This window comes from Rhipicephalus microplus, chromosome 6, assembly GCF_043290135.1.
Source record: "Rhipicephalus microplus isolate Deutch F79 chromosome 6, USDA_Rmic, whole genome shotgun sequence".
Taxonomy (NCBI): Eukaryota; Metazoa; Arthropoda; class Arachnida; order Ixodida; family Ixodidae; genus Rhipicephalus; species Rhipicephalus microplus.
The window spans coordinates 102,453,620-102,471,598 of record NC_134705.1 but is presented as its reverse complement, the minus strand read 5'-3'; the positions used below and the strand labels follow the sequence as shown (position 1 = coordinate 102,471,598).

At 45.6% G+C, this 17,979-nt stretch overlaps 1 protein-coding gene across 3 annotated transcripts in view; it reads right to left on the bottom strand.

Moving 5' to 3' along the window:
* Nucleotides 1-17,979, bottom strand: part of LOC119167429 (uncharacterized) — a 154,425-nt gene that overhangs the window by 114,061 nt on the left and 22,385 nt on the right. For all 3 annotated transcript variants that reach the window (XM_075866301.1, XM_075866303.1, XM_075866302.1), the window contains 4 exons: nt 16,039-16,074; nt 4,329-4,376; nt 2,359-2,397; nt 814-855 (listed from right to left, as the gene is read on the bottom strand). In XM_075866301.1, the coding sequence (XP_075722416.1) occupies nt 814-855; nt 2,359-2,397; nt 4,329-4,376; nt 16,039-16,074 (165 nt within the window). The remainder of the gene's footprint in view (nt 1-813; nt 856-2,358; nt 2,398-4,328; nt 4,377-16,038; nt 16,075-17,979) is intronic.

Here is a 17,979-nt window from a genome sequence, read left to right as displayed (position 1 = left end):
CGTTAATTTCGTCGCATATCGCCGGCGTTGCCACGCCAGGCGCCGGTCCTGCATATACTCGCAGGTGCGCGCCGCGCTGCGTTGCTTTGACGCATGCGCGTTTCAGCACGTCCGGCGTCCTTCTGTCACAAAAAGAGGAAGACGCAGTGTTGTCTGGGCAACGCGTTGGTCTTGGTAATGCATCGCCGCGAAATACAGCATATCTCATTTCGCGCCGGTTGCCGTCGGGCCGCGCCGACGGACGCTAGTTGCGCCAGGCGTCGGACTAAATAGTGCTCGCGTTTCGCTAACGTAGCGTCGCTGTGCCCAGCGTGCGCGCGCGTCAACGCTACATTGGAGTACACTGGGCCCTTCATGACGCGCTCCGGCCCTATCGATAGCTCCACATATACCAAGTTTGCTGTTACGAGACGTCAATAGAGGAAATATATGACTGGTGCAAACATAATAATCCTGGCACTCATGTCATGCAACAGTGTGACAACATGCCACGCTAATTACATGCTCGCCACCGTTTCGCTAGCTTCACATATACCAAATTGCGTGTCACGTGTCGTGAATAGATGACGAAGCTAAAAGACAAATCCATATATGATAATCATGACATGGAAGTCATGTACGGCCTCACTGACTTCGAACTTGTGGCGTTGTGTTCGTTTTCAAGTGACATATCTACATTTCTCATTCGTGCTTCGCATACTATCGATTCCCAATGTACGTGAGATCTGCCATTTTTTCCACCAGTACAGTTATTGCGTGGTGCCTTTTCTGGACACCGATGAGTACACAGTTATCAAAAGATTACTGACATACCGGAATATTTGAGTAACCTTGGGGTCCTGGGGGGCTTCCAGCCTGAAAAAGTAATAGCGTGACAATGAGTAACTGAGAATGGAAACAGGTACATTCTCTTAGCTAATTGTTTGTTCCGGCAAAAACATTAAATGCGTCATGACTTTTCATGAACATGAAAAGTTTCGTCCATAGGGTTTCATACAGTAATAACTAGAGTTTAGTCTGGCGCTAGTGTCTACAGGGTTCCTTCAGCGGTGCTTGTACGTCCATGGGAAATATGGGAAGTACGAGCTTCGAATTCGCTTCGGATGGATTACATTCTTGAGATACGGGACACTTCTTTTCCGAGTGTAAAACAAAGTGACATGAAGTCAACCTAATTGAAAACTGCTTTACTCTTTTACTTGTAAATCTTGTTGCTAATTGTTTCCTTGACCATGAGGCAGAGGTGATTGACACCTGGACAAATGTAGCTACCAGGGTATGTATTGCTCCGTCATTCGTTTCCAGACTTAGTGTCAATGTAAAATGAATTATTTCTGACAACACTTCTAAAGAAACACACTTGACTTGACCTCGAAAGTACGCAATATCTATTTATGGGAATAACAGTACAGTATTAAGAGACACACACTTAACGTTCCATCTGCTGCGATGCCAGGTGCGTCTATCGAAAAGGTCGTCCGGGTCTCTGCCCCAAATGTACCTGTCGTTTTGTTGTGAAGTCAAGTGAAAAGACCGTTGACGGTGTGTCTGCTTTGTTTAACCGTCGTTTCTAATGGGTTTAGGCAAGACGCGCGCGTGAAAAAACACAAACTCGATGAAGTATCCTGCACTGGCATGAGTCGCTACATCTACGAGCAGCGGGGAGTGGACGACGTTTCGTTTAAACTGTCAAATACGACTCGTATCCAATGTCGCATCAAATTAAAAGACCTAGTAGTCTTCAGCTTCTTCGAACAACAAAGGCACTGTTTGAGTGCTCTTTATCGCACCGCACTACCCGCGCTGCGCGAAGAATGAAACTGAAACTGTAAAAAAAGCCTCGGCACAGCTTTCTAGATAACCCTATCCAATTCTAAGCCTGTACTTCCCATAATTTCTATGGAGGTACACGATTGCAGCACCACATTGCTCTATAGGTATTATTGTATAAGACTATGGTTTCATTCAAACAAGAATCCGCTAAAGCACACTGCATGTGTACTATGTTTTATTATGGTAGCCTTGCCTCGCGAACCAAAAAGATCAGAATTAGCGAGAAATATCCCATGATGCGCAATCCCGAAGAGCTTGATTGTGGGTCACAAACTACCTAGAATCAATCAGCATGGTTTTTAGCGAGATTGCTGGATATGTGTTCTAATGTTGTTTCATTCTTTCTGCATGAATACAGTTATATTGTCGTTCTTTGATAACTGTGAGTCATGCACAATTAGTACCAGTGTGATTGCTATATTTAATGCCTTGAATACAGTTTGCATTGATACGCGGTAGAAAATATGATAAACATTTTGCGAATCTGAATAGAAACATAGTTTTTTCTCGGAATAAACCACTTACCCAGCTTGGACCAGCAACAGGGCTTAATGGTGGTGGAGACTAGAAACAGTACAGCATAACAATTTAGAAAGAGAAACACCAGCAGGAACACAAGCTTCATTGCCTCTATCATTTTAACAACAGCCTTTACAAACTTACAGTAAAAACTGTCTAGCTGCCAGTGTTTTACTGGGGACCTGTTTTCTAGGCAGGTTGCGTGTACTTTGACACTGCACGTCTCAGAACAGCACACCGTTCAAGTATCACTAAGTGAAGCATTGCAGGAGTTTCTTAGAGTGAGTTAGGGACCCTTGGGTGGCATTGCTGTGCAAGAATGAGACTTTTTCAAGTTTAGGTAAGGCTGCATAAGCGGCCCTACACTGTAGTCTCGAAATTAGGGAACCCGTGGTAGCTCAGCACTTTCGGGTAGTTATTTTAGCTAAGCGATTTCACACACGCAATGCTACAATAATCCTTGTCAACTACTTCTTAAATGCAAAACCCTATTTAGGTTTTAATCGTAATTAGATGTATGCCATGCAGAGTCCATTTAGCTCAAACTTTTGTGCCTTTTCATAATGTAGAGAAAAGCGTTCGAATAATCCTTCGCTACCAACTTCCTTAAGTGTTGACTCCAATGGTTCAGGCATAGCAAAAAATTCACTTTTCACTTTACACAAAATTTCAAGAGGTTTGCATCTAGGTTGGAAGGCAAGTTGAAAAAGACTAATCTTGTGGCTCTCCTTGTATCATCGAAATATTGTACGCAAAATCACGCTTAGAAAAATAAATGACCCTCCTCTGTCCTGCTGACAAAATGAGCTGAGACGGGATTGGTGTTCAGCTGCATCAGTGGTAAGGTTATCATAACGTAATAAATCCACGTGCTGTAGGGTTGGTGGGAAGTTAACTGCATTGCCACAATTGCTTGAGACGTTTTCGCACGATTAAGTGATTACTTGTACAAAGAAGATTACGCAGAGCAAAACATCACTTGTGCCAGGCCCCGTCGAAGCCATCAACTGTATTACATTTCATCTGGGTTGAGCAAACCACCATGCAAACCTGTTCAGCTGGTGCACTAGTATACCACAGTCTACTGCTCAGCCAAAGGCCGGGAGATAGAATCGCGGCTGTTGAGCTTGGCCTTGCATTTCCATGACAGTAAACCCACCTCCTTAGATTCACGTGCATCTTAGGGAGGCCTAGTTGCTCGAGCTGTCCGGAGACCTCCACTACGTAACTTTTTATTACCATACGTTAACTAGTCACTAAATTTTCGCAAAATTATTATTCGCTTTGTACCTCGAGAAGCGGCTGTGTAGGTCCCTACACATTCGTTTGTCCACTGTGCTGCCCCCTGTGAGTGCCAAATTGAATAACCTCTCAGCTGGAACCGCACTTAAAAATGCGATATTGTAATACGTTCTCATAGAATTTGAAGTTAACAATTTGACGTTGCGCCACAACCTGAAAGTCATCGGAGGAATTTTTTAGTAACCCCCTCAGTCACATTCACACACTTTTGTTTCACTAACCTTATACAACACGCTGCATACTTATATTGTACTATTCAATGAGTCTGCTCTATTTATCAGATGTCCAGTTCATTTCAACGCCTGCTCGTTACTCTTGCCCTTCATGTCTTTTACCGTAAAAGATCTTTGCGGAGCGAAGCATATCAGCTGAGAGCAGCCTTTTAGCATCTGATATTTCCTGTGTTGCCCTTTTGCGCGAAGGTAAGTATGTTCTGGGCATTCGATAAGAGAACTTTCCTAGTGTCTTCTGCGATGTTCTAGAATTCCTTCCGTTTCAATAAGCTGATGACACGTACCCATAAAACCAGGGGATCGGAGATTAGCAATACTGAAGTATATGCAATGATACTGTGCTGTGCGAAGATTTCTATATGTTTTCTATAGGTAGACGCTATGTAACCGCTTTGCTTAACGTAGCTGATTTTATATATTGTATTGAGATAAAACACTTGCCGGAGAGTCACTAATGACGATAACATCCTGAGGTTCGGTGCGCGAAGGCTGAAAAGAAAATAGCATCGCATTCAAGGCATAAATAAATACAAACATTCTTAACTGAATGTTAATTTCAACAATGGCTATGAGAGAGAACTAGAACTTGTCAAACTACTAATATTGTAAAAAGCCCCGTCATGTAAATAACTCATACGAAGCTAAATACTGCCCCACTATAGTAACTTTATATGTATATATAAACAACGAAAGCCTTTTTGTTGATAATGTCACCAAACATTTTTACAGTGTGCTTTCGATGATATTGTTAAAACTGACGGTGAATTTTCTTTCAGGGGTCATGTGTGATTGGTGTGCGTTTGCTGAATTATTTATCTATGAAATGAGTGCTGCTTGAAATCATTTACCTTTCTATTGTATTAAGGTGACGCAAGCGCTACATGGTATTCATAGTGTTTTTCCCACACTTCTAGTGCACAATTTTATGCGCGAGTTCTGCATAAGTTGATAAGTAAGCGTTTACTTTTGTGTGCTCAGTTGTGTGAATGTATTAAGCTGACAAAGCGTGCTCTCGTTATTTCAGCAAATTATTCAGGTATGGTGTGGCGCCAAGCAGCTGTGATATTGACCATATCACCTAAAATGCTCATCCTAACGTTTAGCAGGAAAAAGTTCCTATGCCTGAAAAAATTGTTTGCTTTGAGTTTTAAAATATGATGTTTGTCTTATAAACAAAACATAATAGCAGGTAATTTTATAAGATCTTCGGTAATATTTGCGTTCCATGAGAATTATTCAAACACCTGAGGTTGTACATTAGCTTCTTCAGTGTTCCGTCGAAACACGCTCCAAGTTTTCATTAGAAAACATGCTTTGTATGCCCACCAAGGCACCCACCAAGGCACATTGATGACATTAATGTCATCAATAGAAACTTCGTGTTTATTTGAAATGATAAACAACGCATTTTTATTTCAAACCAGGTGAAGCTGCGGGAAAATATTCTTCTTTTTCTTAACGCTACGCTCGTAATAATAAATATACATATTTTTTATTTTCAGCAGTTTTTAAATGCTGAAATATATTCTCCACCGTCTCCGGCACGCCCAGGAAGCCGCCTCAGTCCTAGTGCTTGTAGGCCCGCCTCGCTAAATACCGCCATACACCTACAATAAAGTTTTCACGCACTTCTCAGCGCGTGTACAGTGCAAATGTGTCACACTGGATGGTCTCCATCATGACTAAAAGTATATACGCTGCCAATGTATATACTGCGCACGTTAAAAATTGGAATTTCGGTTTTCTACTTAAATTGTTCCTTTTGGCTAAGTAGCGGATAGAAATATATACTAAAATCTGCTAAGAAGCTCAAATTTTGCTACTGAAAAGCATAGCCATGATTGTCGCTGTGTATGTTAGTCACCTACAAGTGCATGACAAGGCGTAAATGCGTTAGAACAATTTATAGGCATAAATGCCTTAAATCTTTAAAGAAATGTACATGTTTTTTCAACGTGATCTCATACCCGTGTTTATGTAAATGACGCCTGTTTTGTCATCACTGTTTGAGTATGTCCAAGAAGGAAATGTTCTGTTGAGTGTTATTGACGTTTTGTGGCAATAAATGTTTTCTGAACAAATCTTTAAATGCACCTATGAGAGGGACGGCTCACTGCCTTCCCGTAAATTAGTATGAAGTACTCAAAATCGCTCACTTCTTTCTGAATACAGCACCGTTGCCACCCGTGTTCCTGTCATTTTCTTCTGTGATGGCATCCGAAGAATTCACTTAGTGGATATGAGTGAATTTATCCCGTCACGACGTCAGGAGGTGTCGTCATGAGAACACAGAAATATTACCCCTTTTTATAGCGTTTTCTTGCTTTCTTTTCAGCGCTATTCCCAATTGAAATTAAGCTTCCGCTTTCATTTCTTTGTGTAATTTGACGATTATTACATCATGCTATTTTGAATTTGTTAAACGGCCTGCCACGGTAGCCTAGTAGCTGAGGTACTTGGCTGCTGACCCGCAGGTCGCGGGAATGAATCCTGGCTGCGGCAGCAGCATTTTCGATGCAGCCGGAAATGCTGTAGGCCTGTGTGCTTAGATTTAGGCGCACGTTGAATAGCTCTATGTGGTCGTAATTTCTGGATCCCTCCACTATGGCATCTTTCATATTCATAGGGTAGTTTTGGGACGTTGAACTCTACATATCAATCAATAAACTTGTTAAACTTGGGTACTGGCAAGCAAGCTTTTTATAAATAAAGACAGCTGAAGTGTTGTGCTTATATTGCCGTGGGAGGCATATGCGTCACACATCTGCAAAAAATAAGAAGCTTGGAATAAGAAGGAGTGCTGAAGCAGTGAACACTTGTTTCATTATAGGGTGTTGCTAGAGCCAACGATTTACTAACAGACCTGCTTTTACAATGCTAAAACATGAGAGCAACAGTTTTGATGAAGGCAAGTTCACTTGCCGAAACAGTGTCTTAAATAAGACTAGTGATCCAAGTATTTTGCTCCATGAGCAGGCGCAGTCATGAAACCTGAAACTGGGTTCATTTTATTCAAGTTTAACATGAGCGTTGCATATTGCTAGGTACAAATCTCGAAAAATTGTTCGTGAGGCGTCACAGTATTTTCTTGTCTTGCGGAATAAAGGCCTATAAGGCAACTCTAACCTAAAAGGAATTGTGCTCTTTTTGTGCGGCTTGCTGCTACTAACACCCTAACCGAAATCAAGAGATGGTCTGAGAGTATTTTGTATACGGCCAAGTTTACTACAAGCTCAGAGGAGGCATGAGTGCATTTTTTATGAGTTGTATTGAAGACGTCAATGATTTCTACAGACGTGTGGGCGCCGCATTGACGTAACCGAAAATATCAGGAACATCACAAAAAAGGTTGAGACTAACTCTTCTCAAATGCTCTTGACCAGAAGCCCGATCACAGTAAATGACGTCAATAGGTTGTTCAAAAGCTACGATGAATTGCAAGCAGTGAGTTCTGATAATACGTCCTCCAGCGCACTACTTCGCATCATTGTCTAACATGACCAGCGTTCATGACTAGGATTCGCTGATAGCCAAAGTAAAAGCTTTGTCCACGAAAAATTCGCATGCCAGCTCTCCTCCGTGCCCTTCGTACAACAACCTACACCACCTCTACCTTTGTCTTTCAATGGCGCCATTCAAGGAGAAGTTGTTGAGGTGCAACCAGCTGCCCGCGAGTATAATCTTGTGACTGCTCTACTCACCTACGCCACGGCTGCGGCCTTGCAAACTTGTAAAGTGCCTGCACCTCCGTTCTGGCCACCTGTGAGCTATCCCCACCTCCAGTCTACAGCTCCGGCACTCACACCACCAACCCGTGGTGCATTCTCGACGATCCCCCTACATTTTTCGTATGTCGTCACAAGGCATTGCCGCCGCCGGCCACACGTTACCAATGAGAACCACCGAGAGCCATTTTTCTCTCTTGACTCCAACGCGCATTACGCCTCGTCCACTCGTTACGCAAGCTCGATACCAGGACGACCAGCGCTTCCGATTGGGACATTTTTGCTCGCGCTCAACGCACTGCCTCTCACCTTATGCGTGGATGGTCCGTGCCTAACGAAGAGGGAAACTAGACAACGCAGTTCCTGAGGCAAGAACTGTGCAGGTTTTGGTTAGCCTAAGTACTCATTCGCCACCTGCCATTCTTACTGACACGCTCGTCAAAATTGTCGCTGCAGTCGCTCTTCTAGATACCAGTGCTGCTGTTTCTTTGGCCGATTCTGAATTTCTCCACTCGATTTTAAGGTCAAGACGCCTTTTTTTTGGACTGTCCCTTCGCACACCCATTGCACCACCTGTTCAACCAACCGCAGTCCTTTTGCGAGCATACAACGTACCAGCACCTCAGGTTCCAGCTCCTCCCCATCCTTAAGCGCTACAGCACGGGTGACAATCCAGGACGTTCTGTATACGATAGAGTTGGTTGTTCTTTCTTAGTGCTCCTATACCATTATCTCGAGGTATGATGCTTTGCTGCGTCAAAACGCCGTCATCGACTGGGCTTGGGCTGAGTTTGAAATATGCACACCAAATAACGAGGCTCCGTCGTCACCCATTTGCCGCTAAACTTGGCGTTAACGACGACACCTACACCTCTCCATGCTGTTTTGCATTCGTACTAGTTTCATGAAAAGCTATATCCGACGGTACGGTTTTCTTCACGCCATGTCAATTATTCGTTCCCAAAAGAGTCATCCAGCTGCCTTCTACCACAATGCCATTATACTCATTAGTCATCGCCGTTTTGGCTGCTTTATTTGTTTATTATTTACCCTCAGGCTCCACAAACAATACAGAAGGGAGTGGTAAAAAATGCCACAACAAAACAAGTTTGTAGGTACAAGAGGCAATGCAATGTTCCTGATTATACAACAGCAGATTGAAACAGCGATAAAGGAAAGAAATTGGTAAATAACAAAATGGCGTATAAGAAAATATAAAGATACATTCTTGTGAGAAAAAGGTAAAAATAACGTTTGTGAGTATACAATGAGCGTTGCTATAGTTTAGTGCAACACATAACAGGTACAACAGGTAACAGTGAAATCTAAAATATAGAAGTGTATAAGATGAAAACTACTACCAGGTATTCAAAAAGCCCATGAAAATCTGTGGTGCACCACGTCACAAAGAAATAGGGTTCGATTTGTTTCTGTGTCAATTTCCGGCAATCGATGAAGATCACACTGAAGAATTTCTATTCACTGCCACGTATTGTCAATGCTTTTGACTGTGTACAGAGTGCCCAGTTCTTTTGACTGTGTACAGAGTGCCCAGTCCATCATTCGCTCGCAACTCCAGCGTTGCGAGCGAATGATGGACAACATTCCTCGTGGCCATAAATACAAGAAATTGCTTGTGCTGCCTCGATGACAGTATTATAATGAAAGAATGATGACAACTAAAGGGAACAGCAAGCATCATCGCAGAGTAAGGCACCACGAGATCGGCGCTCGAGCTCCTCCATCTTCCTCGTCCTGTCGCTATCTCCAATCTCCCACCTGCCCGTTTGGTTCGCCCAATAAACCTCTTTACATTTGGTGGATTGTGCTGGGTAACCACATCGCCTACGACCTGGAACTCCGATCCCGCACCCTGCCGTCGACCATGCAAGTTGACGCTGCCCAACAAACAATACCTCTCGCGGCCGCTACTTGCCCCGGCCCGGTTCATCAGCGAGACCCCCCGATCTTTGCCGGCACCGAAGACCAGGACGTTGAGGACCGGCTGTCGTCATACGAGAAAGTCAGTGGACCCAACAGGTGGGATGACGCTGCTAAGTTAGGCACTGTCAATTTTTATCTCACCGACGTGGCCAAGCTGTGGTATACGAACCACGAAGCCGAGTTCGCGAATTGGTCCGCCTTCAAGGAGGCAATACGTGCCGTTTTTGGTCGTCCTGCCTTACGGAAGCCACGCGCCGAACAACGTCTGCGCACACGGGCACAGCAGCCAGGTGAAACTTTCACATCATATATAGAAGATGTGATCGATCTCTGCCAGCGCGTCAATGCTTCCATGAGCGAGAGTGCGAAGATACAGCCCATTATGAAGGGCGTCGACGATGACGTTTTCCAGATGCTTCTCGAGAAGTCTCCTAGCACTGTGGCAGAAGTAGTGACTTTGTGCCAAACCTATGATGAATTGCGGAGGCAACGAGCTCAGACGCGACGCTCATTCCACACAATCCAACCAGTGACCGCACTGGACGCTATGACTGACCAGACAAATCTTCTCGCACAAATGAAAGACTTCGTGCGAGAGGAAGTGGCTCGGCAGCTTTCTCTGCTGCTTTTTGCTCAACGCCAGGAACTCTTGCACCAACACCCACTGCGACATCCACCACCATTGGCTCCCATGCTCTGACATGTGGTCCAGGAGCAGATTTCCGAGGCTATGCCGGTGCCCTTGCAGCAGCCCCACGTCACCGCGCCTCTTACTTACGCTGAGGCACAAAAGCGGCAGCAGCGACACCACACCCCGCCGTTCCAGGGACTACCGTATACCTCAGCCCCGACTCAGCCGTCCACCGCCTGGGTTTCTCCCATTGCCACCACAGCCTCGACTCACCCGTCTGCCGCATGGACTGGTCCCCTCGTCGCCAATACTTGGAGAACGCGCCATAACCGGCCCATCTGTTTTGCTTGTGGCGGCCCTGGCCATATCGCCCGTTACTGCCGTCGTCGCGTGCCGGGATACACAGACGCCCGGACACAGAACAGCTTTATGGGCCTTTCTTCATCCCGTCTGGAAAATTCTGACCTTCAGTCAAGCTCGTCTTCACGGGAATGTCCGCGTACTATGTTTGGTCACTCACCTTTACCCCGTCGTCGCTCCCTGTCACCCATGCGTCGTCGGCCAGCTCCTGAACACGAGGGAAACTAACCGCCGCAGTTCAGGAGGCAAGAACTGCGCTGTCGAAGTGCTCAAGTCTTCGGACATTGCCGTCGAATATTGTCGAAGTTTTTGTAGAAGGTACTCGAGCATATGCTCTAGTGGATAGTGGTGCTGCCGTTTCCGTGATAGACGCTAAACTTTGCCCGAAGCTCCGAAAAGTGACGACGCCTCTTAATATGATGTCCTTGCAAACAGCGAATGGGGACCGGGTTCAGCCTGCAGCCGCCTGTACTGTCCGACTGATGATCACGAAGGACCACTACATTGTTGAGTTTATTGTCCTTTCGTCATGCTCACACGACATCATACTTGAATGGGATTTTTTATCGCGTAACCATGCCGTTATTGATTGTGCAAGATCGGAGCTTGAACTTTTCCCGTTTTACGACCAACCAACCAGCCGCCTTCAGCCCGCCGTACACAAACTCGTCGTCAAAGAAGGCATTGAAATTCCTCCGACAGCAGCTGTGTTGCTCCCCGTGTTCTCTGACGGCATTAGGAACGAAGCTGCATTCTTTGAGCCATCAAGCCTCTTCCTTAGTCGAAGATCACTTCTTCTGCCTTATTCAACCCTCTCTATTTCTGAAGGAAACAGTGCTCTTTGCCTCATCAATCCCCTTCCGTATCCCGTCGAACTGTTTTAAGGTGAATCTCTTGGACGTGCATGCCATTGATAAAGAACAAATTTTTACCATGCCGCCAGAATGTTCCGGTGACTACGACGCCATCAGTGCCCTCAACCCTTCCAATATACCACCTTGCGAGCTTTTCGATTCATCGATTGCCGACGGATTATCGTCATCTGAACGCTCTGAGCTCCTTCAGCTGCTCTACCAGTTTCGTGAATCCTTTGACGTTGCTCAACCTACCCTTGGCCGAACTTCCAGTTTTTTTTCACTGCATCGACACAGGTTCCAACGCGCCAGTACGACAGCGACCATACCGTGTTTCCGCCAGGGAACGTCTGGTTATCACCGAACACGTTGACGATATGCTCAAGCACGACGTTATCCGACCTTCCCAAAGTCCATGGGCATCACCTGTCGTTCTTGTTAAGAAGAAGGATGATACAATTCGCTTCTGCGTTGATTACAGGCGCTTAAATAAGATCACTCGCAAAGACGTATACCCTTTGCCCAGGATTGATGACGCCCTTGATTGCTTACAAGGTGCCGAGTTTTTTTCGTCGTTAGATTTGCGTTCGGGGTATTGGCAGGTGCCCTTAGCAGATGGTGATCATCCAAACACAGCATTCGGGACACCGGATCGGCTATATGAGTTCAAAGTCGTGCCCTTCGGCCTCTGCAATGCCCAAAAATTTGGCCCGAAAGTTGACCGCATTTGCCCTCGGCCGCCTGGACGCTCGCTCATTGAGTGCTCGCCTGTCTTCGCCATCGTCATGAGCTCTGGGTGGATGATATTGAACTCGCTTTTTTGCGCGTCTTCCCAAACACGTTGCGGTTGCTCGTAGTGAGCTTTGTTGTAGTATGTCGCGTGCTGTAAGCGCACCGGCATGGGCTGGCGGGGCTTTCGCTGGCGTCAGAACTGAGTCTATAAAAATTGGCTGCCATTACAGTCGGCTTCCCTGTCAATCAATCGCAAGCCGCTCGGCGCCGGCCGTTGGCGGCTGCCACGGTGGCGGACTCGCGTTTGCTCACTGCATTCGCACTCGCTCAAGTTTGTGGAAAAGGGTCGCACCAATGTCGGTTTTTAGGTGCTCGCTCCAAACCAACTAGGCGCTGTTGGTGGCGCGGCCCAGCGTACGGTCGCTCTCCTGCTCGAAATTCACTGGCTGCGGACGCTGCACGTGCAGCCAGATGTTTGGTATCCCATTCGCTTGCTCGAGCTGAATGGCGGCGCTTGTTAGAACTCGCCGCCTCACTGGCGGCACGGCGGTTATTGGTGCCCTTGGAGTGACTGGGGCTGCCGATCATAAGCTGTTGTGCTACGGAGATTAAAACGCGTCTTTGACGATGGGTGACGTCATGGTGAAATTATTAGCATGTCTTATTTTACACGTATGATTTTATCTCACCTTCCGCATACGTGTCATATCCGTGCATATTCATCCTCTCTCACGCCTGAATAACAATTTTTACCATCTTATTGTGTAGCTGTAAGTACACAACGGGAACAAGGTTGTGTGCCCAGGGGTCTGCAGTGCCTGTCATCTATCACTTCTGTCTGAGGAGCTTCACAAGGACTGTAAAAGATGTGACAACGAGGCTAGGTTTGTATGTTTCACCTTGAATTCTCTTAAAGAATGGAGAAACTTTATTGTATATAGTGAAAAATAAAAGATTTTATTGTCTCCCTTTTGTCATTTTTTGTTGCATTGACTGCGAAAGCAGTGACACAGAGGTGGATAAATTATTTTTCGCGTGTTCTTTTCTGCGCCATTTGTTTCGCACACCATAAAAAAGCAGGCGAAAAAAAAGTATTAGGCCTGATGGACAGTAAATGAAAAAAAACAGTATTTGAACTGGGGTAAAAAAAAATTGCCCGCAGCTTCCCTCGGGGGAACACTGAGGAGGATGCGGAGCATATAATTGGTTAACGGGGTGTTAAAGTGCGACTTACTTGGGTCGATGGCTAAATTGGTTAACGTAGTTGTAGGAGGGGGTGTTAAATGAGTGAACACGTACACACGTATGCGAAAGGGCGGCGCTGGTCGAAGGGACGTCGATCATTGTGTTTGTGGATTCGTTGGAATTCATTTCACCGCGACCTTGGACGTCGACGCGCCGTACAAACCAACCGACGAGCGGCAACTGAGCGAGCGAGCGCCGACCTTGAGTATATATACAGCACGACGGCGCATGCACTGTCAGCTGTTGAATGTTCTCGAAGCGCGACGCCACATGCGCGTCCACTGGAGAATCAGGAGAATTGTAGATGTCGAACGCGGTGTGTAGAGGAGGAAGGGTGCACAGATGGTGGAGGAGTGAAGCGCGCGCGGTGTGTAGAGGAGGAAGGGATGCACAGATGGTGGAAGAGTGGGCGACGGCGCGACGGCGCATGCGCGCGCGTCAGCTGTCGAATGTTCGAGAAGCGGTGCGGACGGCGCGGACGGCGCACTACAAGGCGCGAGTATAAGATGCTTCGCCTCTAAAAGTTGATCTGATTGGAGTATTTGAGTAGACCAAACATTCGTCTGGCGATGTGCAAGTGTAAGGACTAATGGTCGCTCGAGAAGGTGTAAATGTGAACACCACATGTTTTTCCTTTGAGGTTACATGTGGGACTAACAGTTACCTACTAAGGTGTAAATTTGAGGGCTAAATGTTAGTCCCTTGACCTGGTCCATGGGGACTAACTGTAAAAACCAGTGCTGTTAGTCTCTAAAGGCATTATTGGTTGTGGCAGCTGCATTAGTCTCGAAAAGAACGAACCACACCACCTTTTATCAGACTTTTGCCTTCGAGTGTAGCATACGTAAACCACATGCTCACAAGAGCCGACACAAAATTGCACCGTCATGGAAAAAAGTACTTGGCGATTGTCTAGGCCCTTAAAAATGTTTTGGCCTCATTTGTATCGTCGCCCGTTTTATGTCGTTACCGATCATCATGCGCTATGCTGGCTGTCATCAATGAAGGATCTCTCAGGCCGTCTTACCCGCACTCTTCACCTGCTAGACTATGCCTTCCGTGTGCTGTGACGCAACCGACGCAAGCATGATGACGCCTACGCCCTCTCGTGCTCACCCCTTCCTGATGAGAGTTCCCCTGCCCAGTAACTTCCATTGCTGTTTTTGTCATCGATGCTCGCAATATTGCTACTGAACAAAGGAAGAGTCTTTGAATCGCCCCACTGATTGACTTGCACCCTGATTCATCTGCAACACCATCAACACGCGAGTCGCCAAGCTCACCATTTCGTAATACGTGGCGGCCTCTGCATTGACAAAATTACAGCGCAGCCGGCCGGCAGTAGCTACTCTTATTACCCTTCAGTCTGAGGTTGTAAATGTGTCAGTCCTTCCACCTTGATCTACATTGCGTGCGCAACGAGGTGTACAAACTTACTACCGCATTTTACAATGCTCTTTCTGGCGAGGAATATACTGCTATGTGCAGACGTTCACTCCTGCCTCGATTGCCAATGCCACAAACCATCAATGCACATGTCACCAGCTGGTCTACAACCGTTACCGCGCCCTCATGGGCCGTTTGGGCGCGTGGGTATCAATTTGTATGGACCACTTCCTCTGACGGCTGCTAACTGCTGGGGCATCGTGGCCGTAACCATGTAACAGGATACGTCACAACCACCGCCTCTACTGTGGCTACTGCGCGCGATGTTGCCTGATTTCTCCTACACCACTATATACTGCGTTATTGTCCACCCCAAGAGCTTCTCCAGGATAGAGGCCATGCATTCCTGTCAGAAAGCGTCGAAGTTTTTCTCACAAACTACCTACCTGTCCACTGCAAAACTGTTATAGAACTGGGGCCAAAGACGTTTGGGGACCCAAAAAAGTTGTGAAGCGCCAAGGTGCATGCGCAGAACCCAAACCAACCTTAGGATTTTGCGTTCGTGTTGACCCAAAACCCGAAAATTGTAAACTAGCGTGGGCCCCCAATGTTAATTTTTTGCCTACTTTTGCACTGGTTTGCATTTCGTTGTCAAGGCTCATTCTCGGCTGCGCTGTACGTTGACCTTGTCGACGGTAAGAATGAAGGAAAGTAGTAGAAATTTGAAGACTCAAATTCACTTGTAGGTAGCGCAGTTGGTCGACCTAGCATCTATCTATACTACAGAGCTAGAAACGTCTCTTTGTATGACAGTACAACTGGCTTTACAATTCCATCAATTTTTTCACCATGTAGGCTAAAGTTAGATTTATTCAATTTAGCGATAACAATCAAAAGACACATGCTTGAAGGCTTCGCTTTTTTTCGCGTGGTGTATCTTACTGAACCTTCCTAAAGATGTGGGATGTAATACTTTGTTTTGGTTGGTATGTGGGACTTGACGTCCCAAAACCCCTTTATGATTATGAGAGACGCCGTAGTGGAGGACTCCGGAAATTTAGACCACCTGGGGTTCTTTGACGTGCACCCAAATCTGAGCACACGGGCCTACAACATTTCCGCCTCCATCAGAAATGCAGCCGCCGCAGCCGGGATTCGAACCCGTGCCCTGCGGGTCAGCAGCCGAGTACAATAGCCACTAGACCACCGCGGCAGGGCAATACTTTGTTTTGTCGTAATGAATACACAAATGAGCGTTACGATTAATGACTTACCCCAGGTGATCCTCCTGGTGCGCGAGGGCGTCCATGCTGAAAAGAAGCCAGTACGACAGTCAAAATAAAAAATGCGAAAAAACACTTATGGTATTGTAAAAACTTTTTAAAGAAGTTTATATCAAGGAGCAGTAATGGTTGCTTATTCAGCAATATTGCTGAAAACATTATCTTTATTTGGCAAGTTATAAACTAAGCAGTGAAACTTTCTGTAAGGCTTAGCGTTGGAATACAAAAAAATGGCAACCTTTCATCCCCAATACTGGTGAACGTTCTTTTAGTGAGTATTTGGTCATACTCTATTGCGGCAAAGTGAAATTTTAACAGCATGACGAGCCAGACCTAAGAGATAATAGCATGTATTTTTTAGGTATAAAATCCACATTAGTGGCATTGTGTAGTATCTATCACTACCTCATTGCAGTGACGTTCAGAAATTCGTCGTGACACTTCTACTATTTTCGCTGCTGTAGATAGTATTGCGTGTTATTAGGTAATATACAGATCGATAATGCGCAGTTCTCACTTTCTTAGGGCATTTTTTGGGTCCTCATCACCTATCGTCACCTACATTATTGCATGGTACAGGCAAGCAGTGCACTGTGTTCTTTACGACAGTCATTTATGGTACAATGGTAATAGTGTTCATAAAGTTCAACCAGGTGAGCCTTACGGACACTGAATAAACAGTGAAGCTCGTGGCATTCTCTTAATCTGGTTGCCACATTCCTGTCTTTTAAATGTCTTTAAGACATACTTTTTTGGTACTCTTAAATAAAATAACCACTATTTGTGTAGTTATGAACAGGCAGTCTAGCCACCCACTTTTACAACCACGATCTATTCTTTGACAGACAGAGGTGTAGTGGTGTGACTATCGTTATGCGCATCATTTGTTCGGAGGACTGTTCACCATCTTAGTGCAAGAAAGTTCACTTGTGTTGTCTATTCGGTTTATCGGTATTCTCAATGCCCATACCTTACTCTGCCACCTAGTGGAATTTAGTAGCGTCCTCTCCAGGCGGGTCAGGAGACGACGCAACGGCCGTCAATCTCTCGTTCGGCTGTGCTAGACTTAGTGCTAACGTGTTAGCAACGAAAACCCAAATACTTTGTATGTTTCCTGCGAGTGAACAAGCCGAGCCCTCCATGACACGAACAATCAATAAACCTTGCAAGACGTGAAGTTTTAGCAGAAATACGTGGCAACTCGCACTTTCAATGATAGCCCACGGCGTTCAGATATCCGCTTTGCGAGATGTTCTATAGCCACGCAGGCTAGTCAAACGTTACCATCTGGCATTTTTAGTTGAAAGTAAGCTTGTTTTACATGCTTGTGGCATCTGTGAGAGCTTTTGTAGTGCACGAATTCTATAAGCATCGATGCGAGGAGGTGCGCACCCATGCGATACTCTAAAACCTTTCAAGGCTACGCCAATTTTTTTATAATTTGTTAATACGTGGAAACACACAGCGAGTGGTTCGCCTAATGGTTGAGTAGTTTGAGAGAAAATCTTCTCCATGCCTAAATCACGTGGTGACGTGGAGTAGTCGCAGTCATTAGGTGGAGGAAATTTTTTTAGATTGCTTTCAGCAGTGACATTGACTGCAAAATTATTGACTAGGAAGATTTTCCACTGGATTCAGATGACTGTGCAAGCACTGAGAGTGACAGCAACCAGGATCTTTGAGCTAGTATCCCAAAAGGAGCGAGTTTTTCTTGGTGCCCTCTATAGTGTTAGTTTTTTTTTTACCCCCGAAAGTCCCATTATAATATTAACACAATATAAATCAGCAAGATTAAAATAAAAGCCTACTTTTTATGTGCCTTGCATGTAGCACACCTATTGGGGATCGCATTTAGCACAGCATGCCACGAACACGCTTCAGCTTGATCAGCGAAACGAAATGGTTAGAGCTATGATACATGCCGTTACGCCC